The sequence below is a fragment of the Gossypium arboreum genome, chromosome 10, assembly GCF_025698485.1.
Source record: "Gossypium arboreum isolate Shixiya-1 chromosome 10, ASM2569848v2, whole genome shotgun sequence".
NCBI lineage: Eukaryota > Viridiplantae > Streptophyta > Magnoliopsida > Malvales > Malvaceae > Gossypium > Gossypium arboreum.
Window position 1 is genome coordinate 22,379,729 of NC_069079.1, and position 21,776 is coordinate 22,401,504.

The 21,776-nt window shown below is 33.0% G+C and overlaps 2 protein-coding genes and 1 non-coding gene across 9 annotated transcripts; 1 reads left to right on the top strand and 2 right to left on the bottom strand.

Moving 5' to 3' along the window:
• The first annotated feature begins 4,701 nt into the window (after positions 1–4,701).
• Positions 4,702–13,434, top strand: LOC108489672 (serine/threonine-protein kinase BLUS1). Of its 7 annotated transcripts, none has more exons than XM_017794359.2 (23): positions 4,703–5,284; positions 5,703–5,781; positions 5,880–6,284; positions 6,416–6,670; positions 7,106–7,230; positions 7,358–7,402; positions 7,517–7,598; positions 7,711–7,779; positions 7,856–8,026; positions 8,122–8,187; positions 8,599–8,667; positions 8,785–8,928; positions 9,048–9,118; positions 9,394–9,651; positions 9,936–10,018; positions 10,116–10,186; positions 11,468–11,581; positions 11,677–11,719; positions 11,804–11,850; positions 12,061–12,122; positions 12,199–12,250; positions 12,427–12,470; positions 12,945–13,434. In XM_017794359.2, exons 3-22 carry the CDS (start codon positions 6,117–6,119, stop codon positions 12,466–12,468), a joined length of 2,037 nt encoding a protein of 678 aa, XP_017649848.1. In that variant the 5' UTR covers positions 4,703–5,284; positions 5,703–5,781; positions 5,880–6,116; the 3' UTR covers positions 12,469–12,470; positions 12,945–13,434. The 7 variants fall into 7 exon arrangements, with proteins under 7 accessions (XP_017649846.1, XP_017649848.1, XP_052875954.1 ...); XM_053019994.1 differs by having other exon boundaries at positions 4,704–5,287; XM_017794357.2 differs by lacking the exon at positions 12,945–13,434 and having other exon boundaries at positions 4,702–5,287; positions 12,427–12,824.
• A 2,619-nt stretch (positions 13,435–16,053) lies between these two features.
• On the bottom strand, positions 16,054–16,125 carry TRNAP-UGG (transfer RNA proline (anticodon UGG)). Its single transcript has one exon. It is a non-coding gene; the product is annotated as a tRNA-Pro (tRNA).
• A 228-nt stretch (positions 16,126–16,353) lies between these two features.
• Positions 16,354–20,847, bottom strand: LOC108489653 (monodehydroascorbate reductase 4, peroxisomal-like). The gene is made up of 7 exons (XM_017794334.2): positions 20,584–20,847; positions 19,190–19,241; positions 18,612–18,692; positions 18,106–18,224; positions 17,584–17,803; positions 17,356–17,474; positions 16,354–17,235 (listed from the first exon to the last, which is right to left on the bottom strand). Exons 1-7 carry the CDS (start codon positions 20,701–20,703, stop codon positions 16,504–16,506), a joined length of 1,443 nt encoding a protein of 480 aa, XP_017649823.1. The 5' UTR covers positions 20,704–20,847; the 3' UTR covers positions 16,354–16,503.
• Positions 20,848–21,776: the final 929 nt, after the last annotated feature.

Consider the following 21,776-nt stretch of genomic DNA (forward strand, 5'->3'; position numbering starts at 1 on the left):
CTTAAAAAACTTTAAACCTTACCGCTCTTTCATGAGCTCAAGCATATTTTCATTTGAACACTTACCATTTCAGTACAACTTATAATTAAACATATTACCATTCAGCCAACAGTTTGGCATTTGCCTAAGCATCAAACAACAACACTTGTTAGCATACTTGAACATATTTCATATAAATTCAACATCGATAACCTTATTATCTCAACATGTCACACTTGAGTTTATTACTTGTCTCAACTTACATAATTTCTATGTATCAACATATAAAAGATATTCGTATATGTTCATGTCATGATACATATCATTCTCTTACCATTCTTTGTATACATATATCATCCATTTCAATATATCAATATATCATGTGTCATCATTTCCATGTAATTCATGTATATACCTGTATTAGTTCGTATCAAACTCATATCATCTCATTACAGAACATTGCCTATTGAACCATTTAGAATATCATTGGATAACTTTCAAATTCATTAAATAAATCACTTTACCAAGACTTTTTCAAATTGAAGAACGACTTACGGATAAGAGTACATCATTAACAGAAGCTCATAAGAGCTGAGGCTTCCAGATACTCCAACAGAAGCTCAAAAGCTGAATAGAAGCTCGTAAGAGCTTAACAGAAACTCATAAGAGTTGAACAAAAGCTCGTAAGAGCTGAACAGAAACTCATAAGAGTTTAACAGAAGTTCGAAAGAGCTGAACAGCAAGTAAAATATGAGAATTCGTAAAAAATTTTGAACCCCTATTTACTTGGGTAAATTTTCGATATCTTCCTTCAATAGCGTCATACGCCAAATAACTAATGTACTCAAATCCCGCGTTCTATTTAACCCAAATATTCAATTCAATATTATAATTCCAACAATAATTTATTTTCAACAATAAAATAACTGCATAATACCATTCATCAAATTAATACAAATATTAATTTTTAACTATACGAACTTACCTGGATAAATTGCAGAAATACCAAGATTTAGGGGTATTTTGGTAATTTTTATTTTCTTCGATTTTTCACCCTATCTTGATATAAATTAATAATTTCATTCAATATATTAATTTAGACAATAAAACAATTCGTTTCATGTAATTTGGTCATTTTTGAAATTTTTAAAAAATTACCCCTAAAGTTTTAATTTTATTCAAATTAGTCCCTGAACCCAAAACATGCAAATTAATCATTTTTAATATAAATACAAGCTAGCCAAATATTCATGGCATTCAATACAGCCCATTTTTGCAATAAGTTTACAACAAACCCTTGTATTTATACTATTTCAATAATTTAGTCTTTAATTAGAAAATTCATCAAAAATCACTTAATAAAATACTCTTAAATAACAATTTATATCTTAAAATTATCATTTAATATCAGAAATCACAAAGTTCGTCAATGGAAACTTTCAAAATCTTTAACAGTTTTAAAATCGAAGGTACATGCTTGTTGGATCTAGTTGCAACGATCTCAAAAACATAAAAATTATTAAAAACAGGACGAAAATCACTTACCGATTGAATTTTAAAGCTTGGCCAAACCCTAGCTCTATTTTTATGGAAGCTTTCGATTGTAATTGGGAAAGAAGATGATAATCACACCTTTTTTTCTTATGTTTTTACTTTAATTTAATTTAATCCATCAAATTGCCATATTACTCTTAGTTAATAATTAATTTAAAACACCAAATCTATGCTCATATTTGTCCATCACATAATTACATGGCACAATTACCATCAAAATAAGGTTTAATTTCACAATTGGTCCTTCAATTTAATTAAATTCTAACTAAATAAACTTATTTACAATTTAATCCCAAACTTATTAGGACTAAAAGAAAAATTAATCCAAAAGATAGTGGAATCAATCATAACACCACCGCTTGGAAACTTTGACCGTAGTTTAATTACCATTTAAGTCTCTTTTCCTTTATCAATAGCCCATTTAATCAAATAGTGATTAAATTTTACATCTTTTACAATTTAGTCCTTTTTAATTTAATTAACTATCGAAACGTTCAAATTTTTTAACAAAACTTTAATAACACCTTAATGCCACTCAGTAAATATTTATAAAAATATTTACAGCTCAGTTTATAGAAATGAGGTCCCGATACCTTGCTTTTTAAAACCACTTGATCTAGGATTTTACCACTCGAATCTAATAATTTATTATAAAACATAAATTACCCATTCAAAAATCGTTTTAAAACCATATTTGACTCGTAAATATTAAATAATAAAATTTACGAGCTTACTTGCCGGATTTAGTGGTCTCAAACCACTGTTTCTGACACCACTAAAAATCGAGCTATTACAAAACATGATGACTTTGAGGCATGTAGAACATTATCTTCAAGGCTTTAATATGCCTCTAAGATATAATAAAACCGTCAACAGTCCAACCTGAATAGTGAAAAGGACTAATAGAAAATCATTTATATATACACCAAATAAATGTATCTTTCTGAAAGATACCTTTTCATAAGAATGTATTTTTAATGAGATATCCTTTTATATAAAGGATTATGTTGATTTATAAGTTACTTTTTATAAAGTTATGTCTTTATATGATAACTTTACATGCATACGTCTATACAACACAATTATTCATCAATAATTATAATATATTTGAATTTTCTATACAATAAAATATTACTATCTATCAACATTATAAACTACTAACACTAGTAACAATAAACACCCTTTTTATTATCACGACAAGTAATATTGTCTAATTTTTATATACAATACATATTGTAACACCCCAAACCTTACCCAAAAAATAAATACATGAAAATGTTATTAATAGGTGAAAATTATAATAAATGAAACAATATTTAACTATAGTACAATACATCCCATCAACTTTTTGTCCATGATCAATGATGGAATGATTAGAGGTTTTAATTGAGCTAACGAGTATCAAAATTAACAAAAGAAATTTCAATGACCAAAGTAGGAGTACCTTCAAACTTGAGTTTCCATCTTAATAGTTTACCATAAAAATCAAGGGTGAATACAATTGTTTTTTAGGGGTCGAAATTAAATTTTAATTTTTACAATAATAAAAATTTAATTTCACCATTTGAATAGTCTATCTCTTTATAATTTTTAAAGATTTAAATAAAATATTTATCTTTTTAAGAGATTAAAATATAATTTTACCTTTACTAATTTAAAATTTTAAAAATTTAAAAGGCCTAAATATATGCTTATAAAACATTATAATATAAACATTATAATTTATTTTAATTTAATTATTCTAAAATTAAAATCCTAATACCAATATTTTTTAATATCTTAGCTAAACGTTTTTAAAGTTACACTAATAAAATATTAACAAATCTTCCTAAAAACAACTTATTTCGTAATGTATATATAGATTAGTATTTTGTATATTCACAATGTATTTTATATATATATACTCAAATGAGAAAGATATCATTGATAAAAATATAACCAATTACAACATAAAAGTTTTAAAGCTCAAAAAACACAAGCAAAGTTGAAAGGGTAAGCCTAGCGAAACCCAATCCCCCAAAAACCCTAGAAACAATATCTGTTGTTGCCAAGCATGGAGGGAGAAGGAGAAAGCATTGGGCCAGCATTCTTTTTCAGAAAAACTTTCAAAATAAAAAAGTATTTTTTAGTCAAAAATAAAAATAATTTTTTAAAATTTTTACTTTAAAATGCTTTTTAGTCCAAAAGTATTTCCGACAACCAATACTAAACGGAGACTAACCCAATAACATGCACGCTTTCAATGGAGCCATGCTAGTGGGAAATCCCAAAGAAGACACTGAAGCCACCAAAACATAGACTAGAACACCAACAGAGGAAAAGCCAAAACTGAAAAAAAACTTAGAAACTTGAGAATAACAACCACCAAAAGCAGAACGGGTGTGATGATACCAAAGTCCGTCAAAGTTTTGGTCTAGTGAAACCCTGGAGAGGTGGTAACGTCATAACACCAAAAGGGCAGAGGGCTTCACCAAATAGAAGAAAGAAACAAAATTTGTTAAAAACAGAGGCCTTAATAGAAGTTTGAATGATACGAAATAACATAGGAGAATCCATGGAGCACCAAGACATTAACAACCTGATATCGACAAAGAAGTGAAAAGGTAGGATCTTGAGTTATTATGCCCAAAAACAAACAACATGGCAAAACAGAAACGTGAGCGGCAACAACCTGAAGAGTTATTATGTCGAAAATCAATAGAAAGGGAAAACAATATGGCAAAACAGAGATGTAAGCGGTAGCCAAGAAACAAAACTTGGAAGAGATTGAAAATATAACTTTCTAAACAAAATTTACATCCTTCCAGTTTAATTCTACACAATTTTATATTTTTAATTAAAAACCAAATTTTAAGGTAGGATCAATCATTTTTATTAAAAATTGAAATTAGGTTAACTACTTACATAAAACTCCTTCTTAATTTTTTTTTAATTTTGTAATTATTTATACTTATTATATAATTTTTTCATACTTTATATAATTTTAATTAAAACCACTAAAGATCATATATCCAAGGATTAAGCACATATTTTAAAATTTATAAATATATATTTTACTATTCTACCTATAATTATTATTAAATAAATTTAAAAAGTAGGGTGTATTTTAATTAATTCACTTTTAATATGTACTTGACTCTGTCCTATTTCTTCTGATATATAGTTGACAACTTTTTGAAAGTAGATCTTAAGTTTTCAAGACGAGATTTTGAAAAATCTCGGAATGTGAAGTCAAATCAAATGTCGAATGAAAATAATTGAATGGCAAGTGGAGAGATGAGTCAAACACCTTACGCTTTCCTCTCTTATGTCTTATCCTTCTCGATAAGTTACAATCCGCCGCCGCAACAACGATATTTTCACCTACTAAGAGAAAAATACTAAAATCTCATCAATATCTCTTGTCCGGGTCCCACTCTAATTTCCATCGAACTTGAGCTTCCTCTTCTCTTCTTCTTCTTCTTTTTTTTTCTTTTTTACTCTGTTCTAAGCTTAAAGAAAAAAAAAAGTACTTTCTTTGCAAACGGTGAAAGTTATTAGATTCGATCCGAGAAACTGAAACTTAGAGGTTTTTTTTTTTTGTTACAAAAATATTTAAATGATGGTATTTGTGGGACAATAATTGTCATCGCCGAATCGAATCGTGGTGTGTGTAAAGTGATTTCTTGTTTCATATCGTAATGAGCTTTTGAAGACGAAGAAATCAAAATTTGAGGCTGAAAACTGGAAAGAGAACTCTCGTATGAAAGAGGTGGTAGGTGGAACTTCCATTTTTTAATGCAATTTTTTATTATGTTTTCAGATTTAGTTGTGATTTGAATCTACTGAAACCCTAGGGTTGAATAACTTTAGCTCATGTTTTTGGGAAGTTGTTTTTGAATTTGTCTTTAGTTTTAGTTAAGTAGTGGAAATGTAGAAATCTTGGAGTGATTTTATTAATACTTTAATATCTGACAGTTAATTCATTTGAGTTTGTAGTGGTAGTTACCATTTTGGTGCTTTTTAAGTTTATTTTTTAATTTAAGCTAGAATTACAATTAAATTGTCTTTTATTCATATCTGTACTTTGTTTCCCAAAAAAAAAAATGTGTTTTTGATTGGATTGTTTGGAAAAAGTGTTTGTGCTAGTAAGAATTAACAACACTCTCTTTCTTCGGCCTTTTTTACAGGTTAAGACTACCTCCTCTTGTTATTTCCCATACATTTTGGTTATTTGCTAGTTTACACCCAAATTTCAGCTGGCTTTGGGTATGACTTATTTATAGCACTTTTCTGGGTGTCCTATCTGATAGTTTGATTACAGAGTAGTTGGTGTAATATGTAAGACCTTTTTTGTTATTTACTAGGTTTTAGGGGTTTAAACTATTTCTGAATCCGAGGAAAAGGACTGTGTAAGGCAATTATCTTGATGAAGTTAGTAGCATTGGATACTGCTGTGCACTAAAGAAGAGAAGAATATGCTCCCAAATTGGAAGAAACCCCACATTGGATTGATGCTTCAATATGTAGTTGAAATATTGTTTTTGACAATTGGGATATCTAGGAGTAAAGAGGGTGGTAATGGTATGCTATAAAATGAAACAATGGAGCATCCTTTGGAGAAGCGATATCCAGTCAGCGCACAAGATTACAAGTTATACGAAGAAGTTGGAGACGGTGTCAGTGCCACTGTGTTTAGAGCTTTATGCATTCCACTTAATGAGATTGTTGCTATCAAGGTTCTTGACTTGGAGAAGTGCAATAATGATCTGGTATTTACATATATATATATGTATTGCATACAAATGTATCTTATAAGTTCCATCAACCCCCCTGCATAAAATGTTGACTTCAAACATATTATTTCTGTCATATGAATGGGATTTGTTCATGAGTGATGCAGGATGGCATCCGCAGAGAAGTGCAGACCATGAGCTTGATTGATCACCCTAATCTCTTACCAGCACACTGCTCATTCACTGCTGGTCACTGCCTTTGGGTTGTGATGCCATACATGGCTGGGGGATCCTGCCTGCATATAATGAAATCTGCTTATCCTGAAGGTTTTGAAGAGCCTGTCATTGCTACTTTATTGCGTGAAGTTCTTAAAGCTCTTGTTTATCTTCATGCACATGGGCACATTCACAGAGATGTGAAGGTTTCTAATGCCCCTTCTTGTTTTATTTTTATACTATTTCTTTTATTGTCTACTTCCTCGGCTAATTTATTTTCTGAGACCAGGCTGATTAGTTATTGACCGTATTTGATTAATATACACATTGAGGTATATTATATGACAAGTAATATGAAAAGCTATGGTTGTTCTTATAATGTAATTGACAATGTGTTAGAGATGCAGGAAAATTTGCTTCTGTTCTAAATATCCAAAACCTTCTGATAATAGTAGAATGCAATTGAATGTATTAGTCTATTATTTGATTTTACTTATTATTGTTGTTTCTCTGACAAGGATAATATTTGTATTAAGTATGTGAACTGTATACAACCTGTTATCTGCCTTTGTCTGTTTTATTCCTCCTCCAGGGTTTTTTTCTCTGTTATTCTTATCTACATTCATAACTTCTATTTGCAGGCTGGGAATATTTTAATTGACTCTAATGGTGCTGTCAAGTTGGCAGACTTTGGGGTATCAGCATGCATGTTTGATAGTGGAGACAGACAGCGTTCAAGAAATACTTTTGTTGGAACTCCTTGTTGGTATTTGTTTTTCCTTGGCCATCAACTGTCTGGGATTTTAGTTATATTGATACTTTTGTTACGAAATTTAGATTTTGAGAGTTGACAATGACTTCAATGTGTCTCCTTATCATTGCTTTTATATCAGGATGGCTCCAGAAGTTATGCAGCAACTGCATGGTTATGACTTTAAGTGAGTCAGTCACTTTTCTTATCTTTTCTTCTTTTCTTTTCATTTCCTTCCATTATTTTGCTTTGTTATACCTTTTTAATCATTCTGTTTCATTTTCTTCTTTCCTGTAAACAGAGCAGACATCTGGTCTTTGGGAATAACAGCTCTCGAACTTGCTCATGGCCATGCCCCATTTTCCAAGTATCCACCGATGAAAGTAAACATCTCAGTTTTCTGATTGTTAAATGAGTTTCTTATTGCATGTATTTTGTGGTTTCATTCTTTTTTTACTTCTTAGTTTGATTGTTTACTCCCATTTTTGCTGGCAGGTTTTGTTGATGACCTTGCAAAATGCTCCTCCTGGTCTTGACTACGAAAGGGACAAGAGGTTCTCAAAGGTTTGTGCTATTTGGTTGTGTCCTACGGACCCATGTCAATTTTAGTATCATTGTGATAATGTTATACTTTTGGTAGTCTTTCAAGGAGATGGTAGCTACTTGCTTGGTGAAGGACCCAAAGAAACGTCCAACATCCGAGAAGCTTTTGAAGCACCATTTTTTTAAACATGCACGCTCCTATGATTATCTTGTTCATACCATTCTGGATGGCCTTGCTCCATTAGGTGAACGTTTTAGGCTGCTAAAGGTCTCTTGCTTACCCCTTTTTTTTATTTATTTCATCTGTTATTTGTTTAAGATGGGGAATTAACGTAGAACCTGATCTGGTCTCTTATATCTCAGACAAAAGAAGCTGATCTTCTTGTACAGAATAAAGCTCTCTACGAGGACAAGGAGCAATTATCACAGGTAAATACTGGAGTTCTTACATTTGTCAAAAGTAACTGATAAGACTAGGTTATTTCCTGTCGTACTAGTATTATAGGTTTTTGTATTCTAGTGCTTTGTTACTCCAACTCTTAATTTTTTCTTTAAGTATCAGTGTCCAAAACACATCTTGATACGAGTATGGGGATATGACCTCTAAATACATGAAAACAACTTGGAAAATTTGAACATACCTGTATTTTTGGAACTCACACTTGAGTCATAGAAACATAATTCGAGGCTATCAGCTCCACATTCATCTCAGGTTATAAGACTAAGCGAAACTATTGCAGCTACTTTTAGTTTAATGGTTAATGCCCATGTATATCTGTATGTCAAAAATATATGATAATATTACATCACTTTGGATATGAATTCCTTTTACCTTTGCAGCAAGAGTACATAAAAGGAATCAGTGCCTGGAATTTCAACCTAGAGGACTTGAAAAGTCAGGCTGCACTTGTAAGTAGTTTCAATTTCCCATGTTGATATTTTTTACTTCTATTATTTATTTAGTCGTAGTCCCAGAATGCTTTATAATCTTAATCTCTTTAGAAATGCTGACTGTTTTTCCTGCAGATACAAGATTATGATGATGTGTCAAATGCAGAAGATCAAGATGGAAGCAGGAAGCAAATGGACAGGTCTGATGTAGATGGATTATCAGAAGAGAGGATGTCCCCAGAAACAGTTACTACTTCCATTGCTGCAGCTAGCCCGGAGGTATCAATTATAACCCAAAAATGATTTCTGTATAATTAAAATTGTTCCCTTCAATCCTTTATTGATGCGTTGGTTAGGCTTGTACTTAAAGATTTATATCCTCCTTTCACTTGTTTCAGGACAGGCTAGGTCTCCATGATTTGGAGGGTTCTTTCGCTTCATTTCCTATTAAACCTCTCCAAGCTCTCAAGTATGACATTTTTGTGCTTGCATGACCTTACTATTGCAAACAATTCATTGTTATAACATAATAGGGAATATCATTTTTCATATTCAAAGAGATTGGGAATCTTGATAGAAGTTTAATCTTCCAATTTTATTTTTATTTTTTGTTAATATTCTTCTGCATATATTTTAAGAAATTATATGGCATCTCATGCACTAATTACTGTCCTGTTTAGTGGAAAGAGGTACGCTACTGTTTGAATTTTTTTTAGTAATTGTTTATGCATTTAATCGGTGCAGAGGCTGTTTTGACATTGGTGAAGATGATAAGGGTGCAAACGGTTCAAATGGGAAAGGTTTTACCGGATCAGAAAGTGAACAATTAATTTTAAAGTCATCAAGAGCCATGGATCAAAATGCTGGAAAGAATGAGGGTGAGGATTCTAGGCAAAGTAGCTCTCTACCACGTCAGGCCATTCCAGAGTATAAAACGTTTAGTGGTTCACTAATGCCTGATAACACCTTTTCTTCTAGAAAGGTTACAGGAGATGAGGACAGGTAACTCCGAGCTGCAAACTGTTATCATTAAACATGATAGTGCTTGAGTTATCACATAGGAATCTCTTTTTCCCCATTACCAAGCTCTAGATACGAGGAGGTTTTGAATTCTATAGATTGCAAGACAAGCCGAATCCTAGATGCATGATCTATTATGCCGGGTCTTTGTTCTTTACTTGGTCATTAATTCTGTTGTTTCTATGGTTGCGTTGTTGTTGCCTTTACTTGAGAAGTTTTTATGTCATAATCTATGCTAAATTGGGCTTATTGGAAATGTTTTGAAGGAACTTTCCGCAGCTTAAATTTCAATCTGACTGCATCTACAGTGGTCCATTGTATCGCCAGAGGAGAGAAACAAATAATACTGGTATTCCTGGTTTATTTTCTTCCTTTCTACATTTTAGTTCTTATTTGTACTCTAACGAACTTGGGTTTTCCTTTTTTTGCTTTTCATTATGTATCAGACAATGCATCGGAGAGTGCAGTTGTTCAGCGGGGACGCTTTAAGGTGACTTCAGCCGATCTCAGTTCTAAGGTACATTTGCAATGTTATGAGATGCTTATCTTGTGTGTTTAAAGAGACTTTGGAACCTGTTGGGTGCAATTTTATGTTTGTGCAGTAACATGAACTTTGTTCTGATCAATTGTTTTTACTTGAAATCAGCAGCATGGTTAGGAATATAGTGCATATATCATCCATCTTATATCTTGCTAGCTGTAATAATACACTACCATGAAATTTGTCAGCATTGATAAACATCTACGTAGTTTGGTCACCGTTTATTGGGCATCATGTAAAATACTGCATAAACAAAAATGACATACATCTAATGCCATCAACTGTTATATTATATTGAATATAAACAAAAATGACATACATCTAATGCCATCAACTGTTATATTATATTGAATAAATTATACTTTTGCAAAACTGTTATGTTAATGATTCCACAGCTGACTTCGGTTTCTTTAAATATGGTTTGACTTGTGATACACATGCATTTTAGTCTATTTTACTCTGACTCTTCATTTTCCTTAGTGTATCTGTGCCTGACGCATTTTAGACATGAGTACAAATGAATGATCCAAGTATATGGAAAAACTTGGAAATTTTCTAGTATACCTATGTCATACACATGCTGACACTCACCCTCAAGTTTGAGTATCATTGATTTCATGTTTGTCCTGATGGATGCATGTTATCTAATTTCAAACTGTAATTTTTTGTGGAAGGTTTATTTGCTTTGGACCTATGTTACTCAAAGTCAGGTGTGTGTCAGATATGAGTATGTAACTAACATGAGCACGGATATCCTAAGCTTTTTCGTGTATTTTAAAGACCTTTGAAGATCATATCTCCATATCCATGAATCAGACACAAGTGTTGGTATGGGTAATTAAAGAAAAATGAAGTCCTAGAAACATATCTTTCGATTAAGTATATCCACTAATATCTGGATTTATACCTATTGGAAATTGTGATTTATTCTTTCTGATTGCAATCCATAACTATGTTCTCTGACTCTTCATTTTGCTTGAGGTATCTGTGTCCAGCATATATTTGGGTATATGCATGGAGATATGACCCTCGAAATACTTGGAAAAAATTGAACATACCTGTGTGGAACATATACCCATATATGAAACTTACACCAAGTCCGAGTAACATAGACCCAGACAGTTGCTCCTACAAACTGTCTTCTATGGTGTCTATTTGAATGTATGTTTTCAAGGTGAAAGAATAATAAGAACAGAACTTGGCAATTTATCTTTTAGGTATTGACTTTCTAACCATTGCCATTATTTTCTCATTCAGGAGGCTACAAACTGCATTTTTAGCCCATCTACTGGAGGTCCATCTCCAAATGTTACAGCTAGTGCAATTCTCCCATCTCTACAATACATTTTGCAACAGAACACTGTGCAAAGGGTATGTTTCATTTTATTTGTCCTCGTGTCATAGAGATTACCTGTTGTAAAAACAGGAAGTATGAGGTTAATTTGATAATTGCTAATTGCTAACAGGAAGAACTTATTAGACTGATCAAATACTTGGAGCAAACTTCTGGTAATGCCTATTCTGATTGTCCGCACTTTCTGCTGCTTAATTGTGGAATTACGAGGTTAAATTTAACTTCTCTTGCTTATACAGGTAAGCTTGGAGACTTGACAGAGGTTGGCACCAATGAACTTTTGCAGGTAATTATTCAACCATAACTTCTTATTAACCATGTTACTTTTCTTAACTAATGTTCCATAGTGTACACCATGTTACTTTTCTTAACCATGAACAGTCGGAGCAACATAGCATGGGGCTACTGGTTTGTGCACTCCCATGCTGAGACGTTTTCTTGGAAAGTTTGACCTTATTAAAGATTTTATTTTTCTATGTCTTAATTGTATGTTCAGATACCACCTTCTTCTGCAAGGGAGAGAGAACTGCAATCTCAGCTCTTTCAGCTGCAACGGAGGTATTTGGTGAAGCTTAAACATTACTGATTGTCTTTGTTAATGCTTATTTTACCGAACCTTTATTTCCATTGTCAGAATCGGGGACCTTGCCGGGGAATTGCAAAATCAAAAAGTAAAAAACTTGCAGGTTTGCGTGTTAAGCTTGAATATTTATTTAGTCTTGTGTCGTGAAACTAATAAGTTCTGAAGATTAATCATGCGTACTAATTACTTGGTCATTTGTTTTGATTACCGTTAAATTATTTGTTTCTTCTATTGATGGGAAACCAGAGTTCATTTTTACTTTTTATCATCACCTTGCAGTTAGAGAAACAATTACATGCTTTGGGCAACAACAAAGTTTGAAGGTGAGATGGTGCTGTTTGTTGTATTTCTAGTGTATGGCCTGGATTTTGTGATACCATTCCTCAATCCCAGGTAACTTATTGTAATTTATTGACAGGATATTGTGCTATAGTCTACAAACTAAGTTGTAATAGTAGTATATTTTTAAACCAGAGATGGTTATCAATTGGCAATAAGGAAGGCTTTTAAGTAACAAAATGGATGCGAGAAGTTAGATGCCTCCTTAGCATGAAATACGCCGTCGATTCATGTATTTGTGTCATGGTGTCTAGTATTTTTTTTCCTGTGTAGTCATGTAAATATAAACAAGATAAAAATTATAAGACACATTGAAAGTATATATTGTATGTTCGTAATCCCATCCTTCAGGCAATGAAATACAGATATCCTCAGATTTTGGTTACTTAATTTTCGTATATATATTGCATCCATTGAACAGTTAACTAAGGGCTACCTCTCATACTGTATGATAGCAGCAATAGGAGTTTGCATGGATGTATTACTTGGCATGATATCTATCTGCGCGCCCCTTGGCATCGAAATGACTGACTTGAATCTACTACAATAGTACTTTGATGTCGTATAGTGCTGGGGCTGGGCTACTATCCAATTCACCTAAGATGTAGTTGTTCCACTTCTATCTGCTATTCAAAAGGCTAGACATGTTGACACCCTGTTATCTGCATTTAAAGAAAGATTGGAAAGCTTGGATAAGAGAGGGAGCGTGAAGTCTTCTACAAACCAAAATCATATTATTGACCTTGTCCTTGACAATATCAGCTCCTCCGAAGAAGCCCTTGTCCCTTCCATCATCCCCATCCCCTGGAGGGAGAGATTATACAACTCTGTTAATAGCTTGCTGTCTTGGACCTTGTTGACTCAGGGTTCCTTATAGACCCCTGTTATCAAAGGTGTTAGAGATGAAAGAGCATAAATTACTGACAAGATACAAGGTCTTATGAGAAATCCTTTTTCTCCTTTCGACTTTTCTCTCTTTTTATGTATTTTTGTGATAGGCTTAATGGGTATAAATTATATTGAATTTTTTTATTATATTAATTATATTAAAAAAATGAATTTGGTTTTATTATTATTGAACTTGAACCAAAATTGAGCAACTCGAGTTGAATTCAAATATTTCACTGTTTTGGTTGAACAACTTACAAATAAAATTCGATTATCGTAATATTTTTTTTTGGTAATTAATAACAAAGTCCAGCAAAGCTGAAGGAGCTTGTAGAGCTTAGAATGAAGGGCACTAATCTAGTTAATAGGGCAACAATTTATCCGAGTAGGTCTGCCACCTAATCTTTCACCCATTTCTTTTTTTTTTGCCAGAAAATTAAGTAATTCAATTGAGTTCCTCGAAAGATGTAATCCTCAATAGTTACATATTTTCAGTACTTACAAGAGTTGCAATTAGGACTTTTTTAAATAGTTTTCAATAATAACATTGTTCCAATTAGTACAGTGAATCAAAGATGAACTAGACTTAATTGTAGAGGTTCAAACACTAAGACGGACCAAGTCCTTATTAGTTTGTTGGATCCAGCCGAAATTTGACCATCACAATATTTCACAATGGTGACTATCCCCTCTTTATCAAGCACAGTTGATTTTCCCTATATATGACGATCTTGACAAGTCATCAACATTAGAGCGGTTAGCGGACGGAAGCAAGACTTTGCATTCATCAAAGCCAACACGAATGAGTCAAAGATAGTGTTGGTGACAAGAGAGATTCCGAGCTAAGCATCCTAAAGTTGGTGATAAGTTTGCCAGCCTTCATCAACCAAACCATTAAGGCTTTTGAGTGTTACAAGAATGAGTCAAAGACAGGAAGATCACCCTACTTTTAGAATTTCAAATAAGACTTGTAAATATAATCTGTTTCCTCTTATAAAGTGTACCTCTTTATTGCATCAATAGTGAATTACAAAATCAAGGTTTTCTCTTTAACTTGTTCTTTCACAAGGTATCAGTTTAAAAACCCAGGCTCTTGTTGTTGCTTTTTATTTTATGGCCGCCTCAATTGTGTCATCCATCTTGCCAAGCGTACACAATCAATTGCCTGTTAAACCAGGCCCCCTTTTATCTTCACTTTTGAAGGGCATTGGTTGTAGTGTGCAAGCATCCTGAGACCTTTTGCATCAATATTCTACGACTTCCAGAGCTTATTTATTTATTTATTTATTGTGATGCCTCCCTTTTTTTTTTTTTAAGGAATGAGGTGTTCGCTTTATGAATATTTTCAGGTATCCCCTCCTTACAGTTGCTTTAATGGCATCCATCAAGTTAAGGTAGTCGTTCGTATTCTGACATATATTATTGTGATACAACTGTAGACTTCTTTCTTTAATGACAAGAACACATGAGTTTGAGTATACTGAAATATATTTATACTTCAATTTGAGAGTTGAGTAAAAATTATAAATGGTTCTACATTATATTAAAAAAAAAATGTCATGAATAATGGCATAGATGATACCCTTTTAAATGTTTTGAGCATCGATAGTTTTGATACTTTATTGTGGCCGTATTTTTCCTCCATTCAGCAGCGCGAAGGTTTGGTTGCCCCTCTAAGTTAGGACTATGTTGACGTCTTTAAGAGGTCCCAAGAAGATTCTTCTTCTTCTTCTTTCCTGGGTTGCTTTTAGTCCTTCCTGGAATTGAGTCCAAAGAAATTCATTTTAGACTATACAGTTGAAATCTTCTCTCACTCCTAGATCTCAACAATACCCTTGACAAGATATTAAGGTAGTGGAAGAAAATTGTAGAGTATAATTGTTATTAAAGGATAGATGATAAGTTTCTAGAATATTATTTTGATTTTGATGTTTGGGTTCATCATGATGTTGATAATGGATAGCATATTAATTTTCTTGTTCTTGACAATAGCTGAGATATAAATTTTTGTTTAGTTCCCATCTATGCTGTTAATTATTATAAAAATTAAGTTACATAAAATATTAGGGTAGGCTACTTTTGTGGTTCACATTATTTATGACGTGGAGAGCCACTAAAGTTAAAAGGTATAAGAAGTTGTGACAATGTTTGTATTAGAAGCAACCCAAGTTCTTCTATATATTGATGGAATATATTTATAAAGTGAGATTGGCTTGGTATAGGTCTCAATCTTCAAACACTCTACTCAATAAGTGCAGATAGAAAAGTGATAGATTATTAGCTATGATCACTATTGAAACCAACTTAGACGTGATTAAGTAAAATAATGTCAAAGCTAAAAAGTAATGGATTGATGAGATGCTTTTTCTTCTAAATATATTTTTAAAATTGTATAAATTTTCTTTATATGACATGATAATTAGTGAGATTAGGACTACCAAATCTTCATGTTGTTGAGTGATAGGGCGAAAATCAAACTTAGGTATAAAAGTTCAACGCTCAAAACTTAGTTTTCAGAAAGCAAAGGAGCTGAACTTGAAGCTCGAATCTAGCTTTAGCTTTAAAATGAAACTCAATCGAAATCCTTAATATTAATGCTTTGCCTGTTTCCAGTCTGAAATCTCCGGTTCGACCGACCCCTTGTGTCTGTTGGCAATTGAAAAATACATATATCCAACAGGGGCGTTCCGAGAATCGAACTCGGAACCTCTCGCACCCAAAGCGAGAATCATACCACTAGACCAAACGCCCAGGTTGATTTATTTTCTTACTATATTTTTAGTATGATAATCCGAGATGACATATACAGCCGGAAAAGTCAGTGACTTACATACAAATACGTACGCGGAGTCAAATTTTAGAAACACCATATAAATTAGTGCATAATATGTATATCTTTGATAAATAAATGTATGATGTTTGGACTGATGCCGCCACTTAGTTGTTTACTTTTCATGAAAAAATTAATATATTCAAGAATTTTGATGGAAAATATGATGTTGTATTGAGTAATAATAATTTTCAGCTATCGAGTGAGTTCGACTATAAATCATCACATATCCAGTATTTCAACAACACTTTTATTGTATCACTGCTACAACAATGGTGTTTTACATGGATGATGATTTCTCACCACCTTCGACGTCTCCTCCCGTACCAATATGCAAATCCAGCTATCGATGCTGTCAGAACAAGTCCCGCTGCTGCATGCCAAGCATACACCGGTTTTTCCAAAACAAGGCCAGAAGTAGAACGGCTGACTTCAATGGGTAGTGCCGGCGGTGGTTTCTTGCTAATTGTCAATGCGAAGTTTAGGCCCTGCTGTCCCAACTCAGCCAGATCTTCAACCGGTGGTTTGAGACTTGTGGCTTTCGCTATGGCTTCGTACTCCTCTTTGGTTCCCCCTTCAAGGAAAGACCCAACAAGATGACCCTTGCTTATCCAGTAAGCCCCAAAGGTACCACTCGAGTAATCCCCGAAATGTACTGCCTCTCCTACATTGTCCCCGTAAAACTGCCAAGACAATCCAAAGACTCTGGAATAGAAGAATGGAAGGTAGTCAAACTCGCCTGATTTCTTGGGTTCCATTATTGCAGCAACAGCATGTTTAGCAGATTTTCGGGCTGAATCAACATGCTCCAGTCTGCGAGTTTCACCAAATAGTTTGACTGGAAATGCTGCAACATCTCCAACCGCATAAACTGAGTCGTTGCTTGTTTGCATCTTCCCATTCACCTTGATCCCACCTTTTTCAAGTGTTAGTTGGCCTTCAAAAAGGCTCGTGTTTGGGCGTATTCCGATTCCAACCACGACCAAGTCTGCAGGTAGCTGACTTCCATCTCTAAGATTAACAGCCATAACCTGAAAAGCAATAAACATCAGGTTCCACTCCAAATTTGATGCAACTTTTAGTAATAATCCAGCTACTATAATATTCTACGGCAAAAGAAATTCAACTTTAAGCGTATTAAGATAATTTACCTTTCCACTAGAATCAAATTCAAACGACGTCAAGACAGTTCCTTTGACGAACTTAACTCCTTTAGATTGATAATATTCCTCGTAGTAGCTTGCAATCTTCGGTGTAAACAAACGAGCCACTGCCACATCGAAAAAGGAATATGATTTACTTAAACATACTCTTTATGGTCCAGAAGCTTGAAAACAAGAACGAGATCAAGAAAAGAACAAATCACTATGGACACTCACTACAATGTACTTCGGGAAAAACCAAGGTTACATTTATTTTATTGATTGCCAAAGATGCCGCGCATTCCATTCCAATGTACCCACCACCAATTACTACAGCGTTTCCACTGGAACAAGATTGCATCACATTAACAAGACCGTTTGCATCTGCTAAATCTCGTAAGTAACATACATTTTCAGCTTCTGATCCATCCACTCCAAATTCTTCAAGCTTCAAAGCCTACATTTAACACAAAAATGGAAGAACAAAATTAAGCCAGAAAAGTGGACACATTATCCACGAGAAAAATATTGGCACTCTACAATTCAAAGAATCATAAATTGTGCCAATAACGAGATAAACTCCAAAATTGACGATTGTGTTAACTCCTGTTGAATCTGATACAAATACCGTCCTTTATGGAAAAATATTTTTCTTGTTTTAAGCTAAGTTATTCTCATTTTTCTGAGAGGAGTAACAAACATATTGAACAAACAATGTGAGAGAAGGTCATAGGTGATTTAAAAGGTCAGTTTCAATACCCGAGCTCCTGTGGCAATGAGAAGGATCTTGTAACTTATCGTCTCTCCAGTTGCTGTCAATAGCTTCTTACGTCTGACATCAACAGACTTAACTCGAGTTCCAAGGACTAATTCAATCCCTAAAAAATGTGAAAACAATTTCTTTAGAAGAGAGAAAGTTCTAGTAGAATTTTGAAAGGTTTACTTTTCTTTCTTTGACTGTATTATGAACAGAAGGAAATATTACTACTAATAGGTTCATCTGTACTTTCAATTGATTAGGACTCAGGGATCAGTGTCAAACTTGGGTATCTTCAGTTTTCTTTTACATAAATTTGGAGAATCGTGCCCCGAACCTATCTCCAAATATGTGTTGGACAGGTACGTCAAGAAAAATAGACTAACATAGCTTTCAATGATGATTTGAGATAAATTTATATGTCAAACCAGAAAGTGACCGACAATCTTGCAATGAAGCATTGAGCAATCATTGAAGTAAAAGGAGTATGCTGTGAGAAAATATTTACCATGTTCCTTGTACCATTTAGGAGTTAACCTTTCCTCATTAGCACCAACGCATGTGTGAAATGATGGAAGGCGTGCAGGAGCTGCAGATTAATGCAAAATTTATCAACAAAAACCATAGAATATCAGGATCAGTGAAGACCAAAAACATGTCTTTCTACTAAGATTCAAATTATCAGATTAATTCCACAAAAACAGGTTAGAAAATAGGTAAGAAACCAATGTCCACCCTGAACTCTACCACTACCAAAAAGCTACAAGTTGTTGGTTATCGGCCACTTTACTAGGTATTCTATCCATATTATTAGTAACAACATTTTATAATTACAACTACAACTCAATGAACAAGACAAAGAGATACAGAACAGCTCTAGAGTATAAACAAGATTTACTGTACTATTATCAGTAATTGCCACCAAACAAATTCATCCGAAATGTCATATTAAATTCATTCTCTACACTACTTCTCTTGTTTCTTCAATCTTCTTCTCAGTGAAAGAATGGCGTGGAAAATTGAATGAACCCAAGAAGAAAGTAAGAAACAACATATATTGAGTGAACAATTGAAAATGTTTCTTACATTCGGGAAGTAAAAAGCCTTTGCTTAAAGCAGGCCTCTCGTATGGGGCAACCTGCAAAAAAAAAACCGTAATCCTTTACTAATATTGACATATCAAGGAATAAAAATATGAAGTACTCAAAAATTATAACATAACTACAAATCTGAATGATAAATAGGCATTAGTAATGAAACATGAACTAAGAAGAGAAGATAGCCTCTTGCGATGTATAAAGCCACACCCTTAAGATTTCCTTAATTACAGATGACTTAAGTTCATAAAATGCGTTAGTGTCCAGTATGTATCAGAAAACTTCCTATGTCAAACCTACAGTAGAAAAAAGGTAGATCAGGTATGTGAACTTTCAATCCATCCATCAAGTAATCTAACCCTTAACACCGACAATGAGAAATGCTTGGTCATCCACTAATAAAATTTGACAAGAGGCTCCCATGTATCATACATACTTTCTTTTTTGAAAAATAAAACCAAAAACAGGTTTCTTTTATTTAAAAAATTTTCCTTCTCTTCTTTTTGTTGTCTTCTCTCATTTCCTGTTGCCCCACCCTCTGCACCTTTTATGGCCGGATCAGAATTTAATAGGATAAAGAACAAATCAACACTTTCTTTAACGGTGTTAAGGCTAGAGCTAACATAATAAAAGGACACAAAGTTCAGATGATTGATTAAGCACCCCCATTGTATAGGCTATTCTGCTCCAACTCTTCATTTTACCTAAAGTACCTGTGTTTGGAACAATCATATTCGATATATATATTCGAACATGGATGGTATGATTTTCCAAATGTACGAAAAAACCTAACAAATAGAGTTGAGTACCCGTGTCGGACAGAAATCCCTATTATATCTAATACTCAAACACCAAGTCCAAGTAACACAGAGTATAAGTGTATAACATTATGCATGGCATGCACTACAAAAAATTGGGGAGCATGAACCTCTCTTAACTACATATTTGACTGCCAAAATTCCATACATGTTCCAACTTCCAATACATGAGCCTAATTTTAGAAAATTCAAACTTCTTTCGGTAAAAGCAACAATATCCTAATTCACTTCTACACTCTAATTCTCCAAAATCAATTCAATTCAGCTTTGAAACATATCAAATATGCAAACAAGACACCGTTTTTCAGTTTTCACCAAATCATAAAAAAATCAAACGATACAGCAAGAATAAGTGTTGTAGTACCAAAAAAAAAAAAAGGAAGAGTCAGAATTCAAAACAAAACCAGAAAGACTTAAAGCAAACAAAGAACATAGATAACAGAGACACCGAATTCAACAAACAGTAAATACCCAACATAGATAAAAAGAAAATGAAATGAAATATAAAGTTGAAAAGGAAAAAAAAATTAGAAAACTCGATTGAATTCTTAATTAAAAAACTCACAGGTTCTTCAGAAATAATGCAAAGTTCACCAGGAGAAACCCCTTTTCTCGTAAATTCAAGAGCTGCATATCCAGCTGCTACACCCCCTCCAAGAATTACATACACAAACGCTCTTCCCATTAATTATCCGAAAAAATACGCCTTTTCTTTTCTATGTTTAAAGAAATTTTCAATTTTTCTCGAAGGTGTTTGGCTTTTTCAGGCAAAACTCCAACGAGAAATGAAGAAAATAAAATTTTTGTTTAAAATTTAATATTCGAAAAGAAGGGTTTATTTACGACTTTGTCCTTATTTAAATCTTGTGGGACTTGTCGTTTACAATGTGATCTCACCGAACGAGATCAGCACCGTTGCCTGACATGAGCATGTGGGACCGTCTTGGATTAGTGACACGTGGAGCCTTCGGTTTCAGTGCCTTGAAGGGGTTGTGTTGTGCAACCCAGTTATGTGGTGGATGTTGCTAATGAAATGTTGCCACGTGGTAGCACAAGTGGTAGGTTATGATTCGTTCTTTGCATTGGGAGTTGTGAAAACGAGGAGAAAAAAATCAAATTGGAAAAATAAAATAAATTTAATTGATAATGTTAGGAGACCAAGTTGAGGAATGTGGATGAGTTACTTCATATCATCTCAACCGCAAAGCCATTTCTTTTATCTTCTTTTATGTTTCCATAATAAAATTTAATATTTGGATTTTTATGCTTATTTTTAGATTAAATCTGCCAATTTTAATTCTGTTAAATTTTTATTTTAATTTTATTAATTTATTAAATTTTGTAATCTCAATAGTGACTTAATCGCTAATGAAATATATGTTTGATTAAAGTGTTATTTGATAAATTGAGAAATTAAATAATTATTTTCAAACAAAGATAAATTTTAAACATAATATTTTTAGATGATAATACAATTTAAAAATATAATAAAAATATTAAATTTCTTTTACTATCACTTTTTTATCTACTTATAATTTTTCACAATTTTTTTAAAAATTCTATCATTTATGTTTTTGTTATGGATTATTAAATATGTTAAAAGAAATTAAAATAATGAAATATTTATTTACTTTCTTAAGCTATCAAACTAAAACAGAAATACAAGTTCGAAAGAAAAAAAAACGAGGTTGGTATAAAATGGATCGAGATTTGCACCAAATCTAACTCTTTTTAATTAATAATATATATATATATATG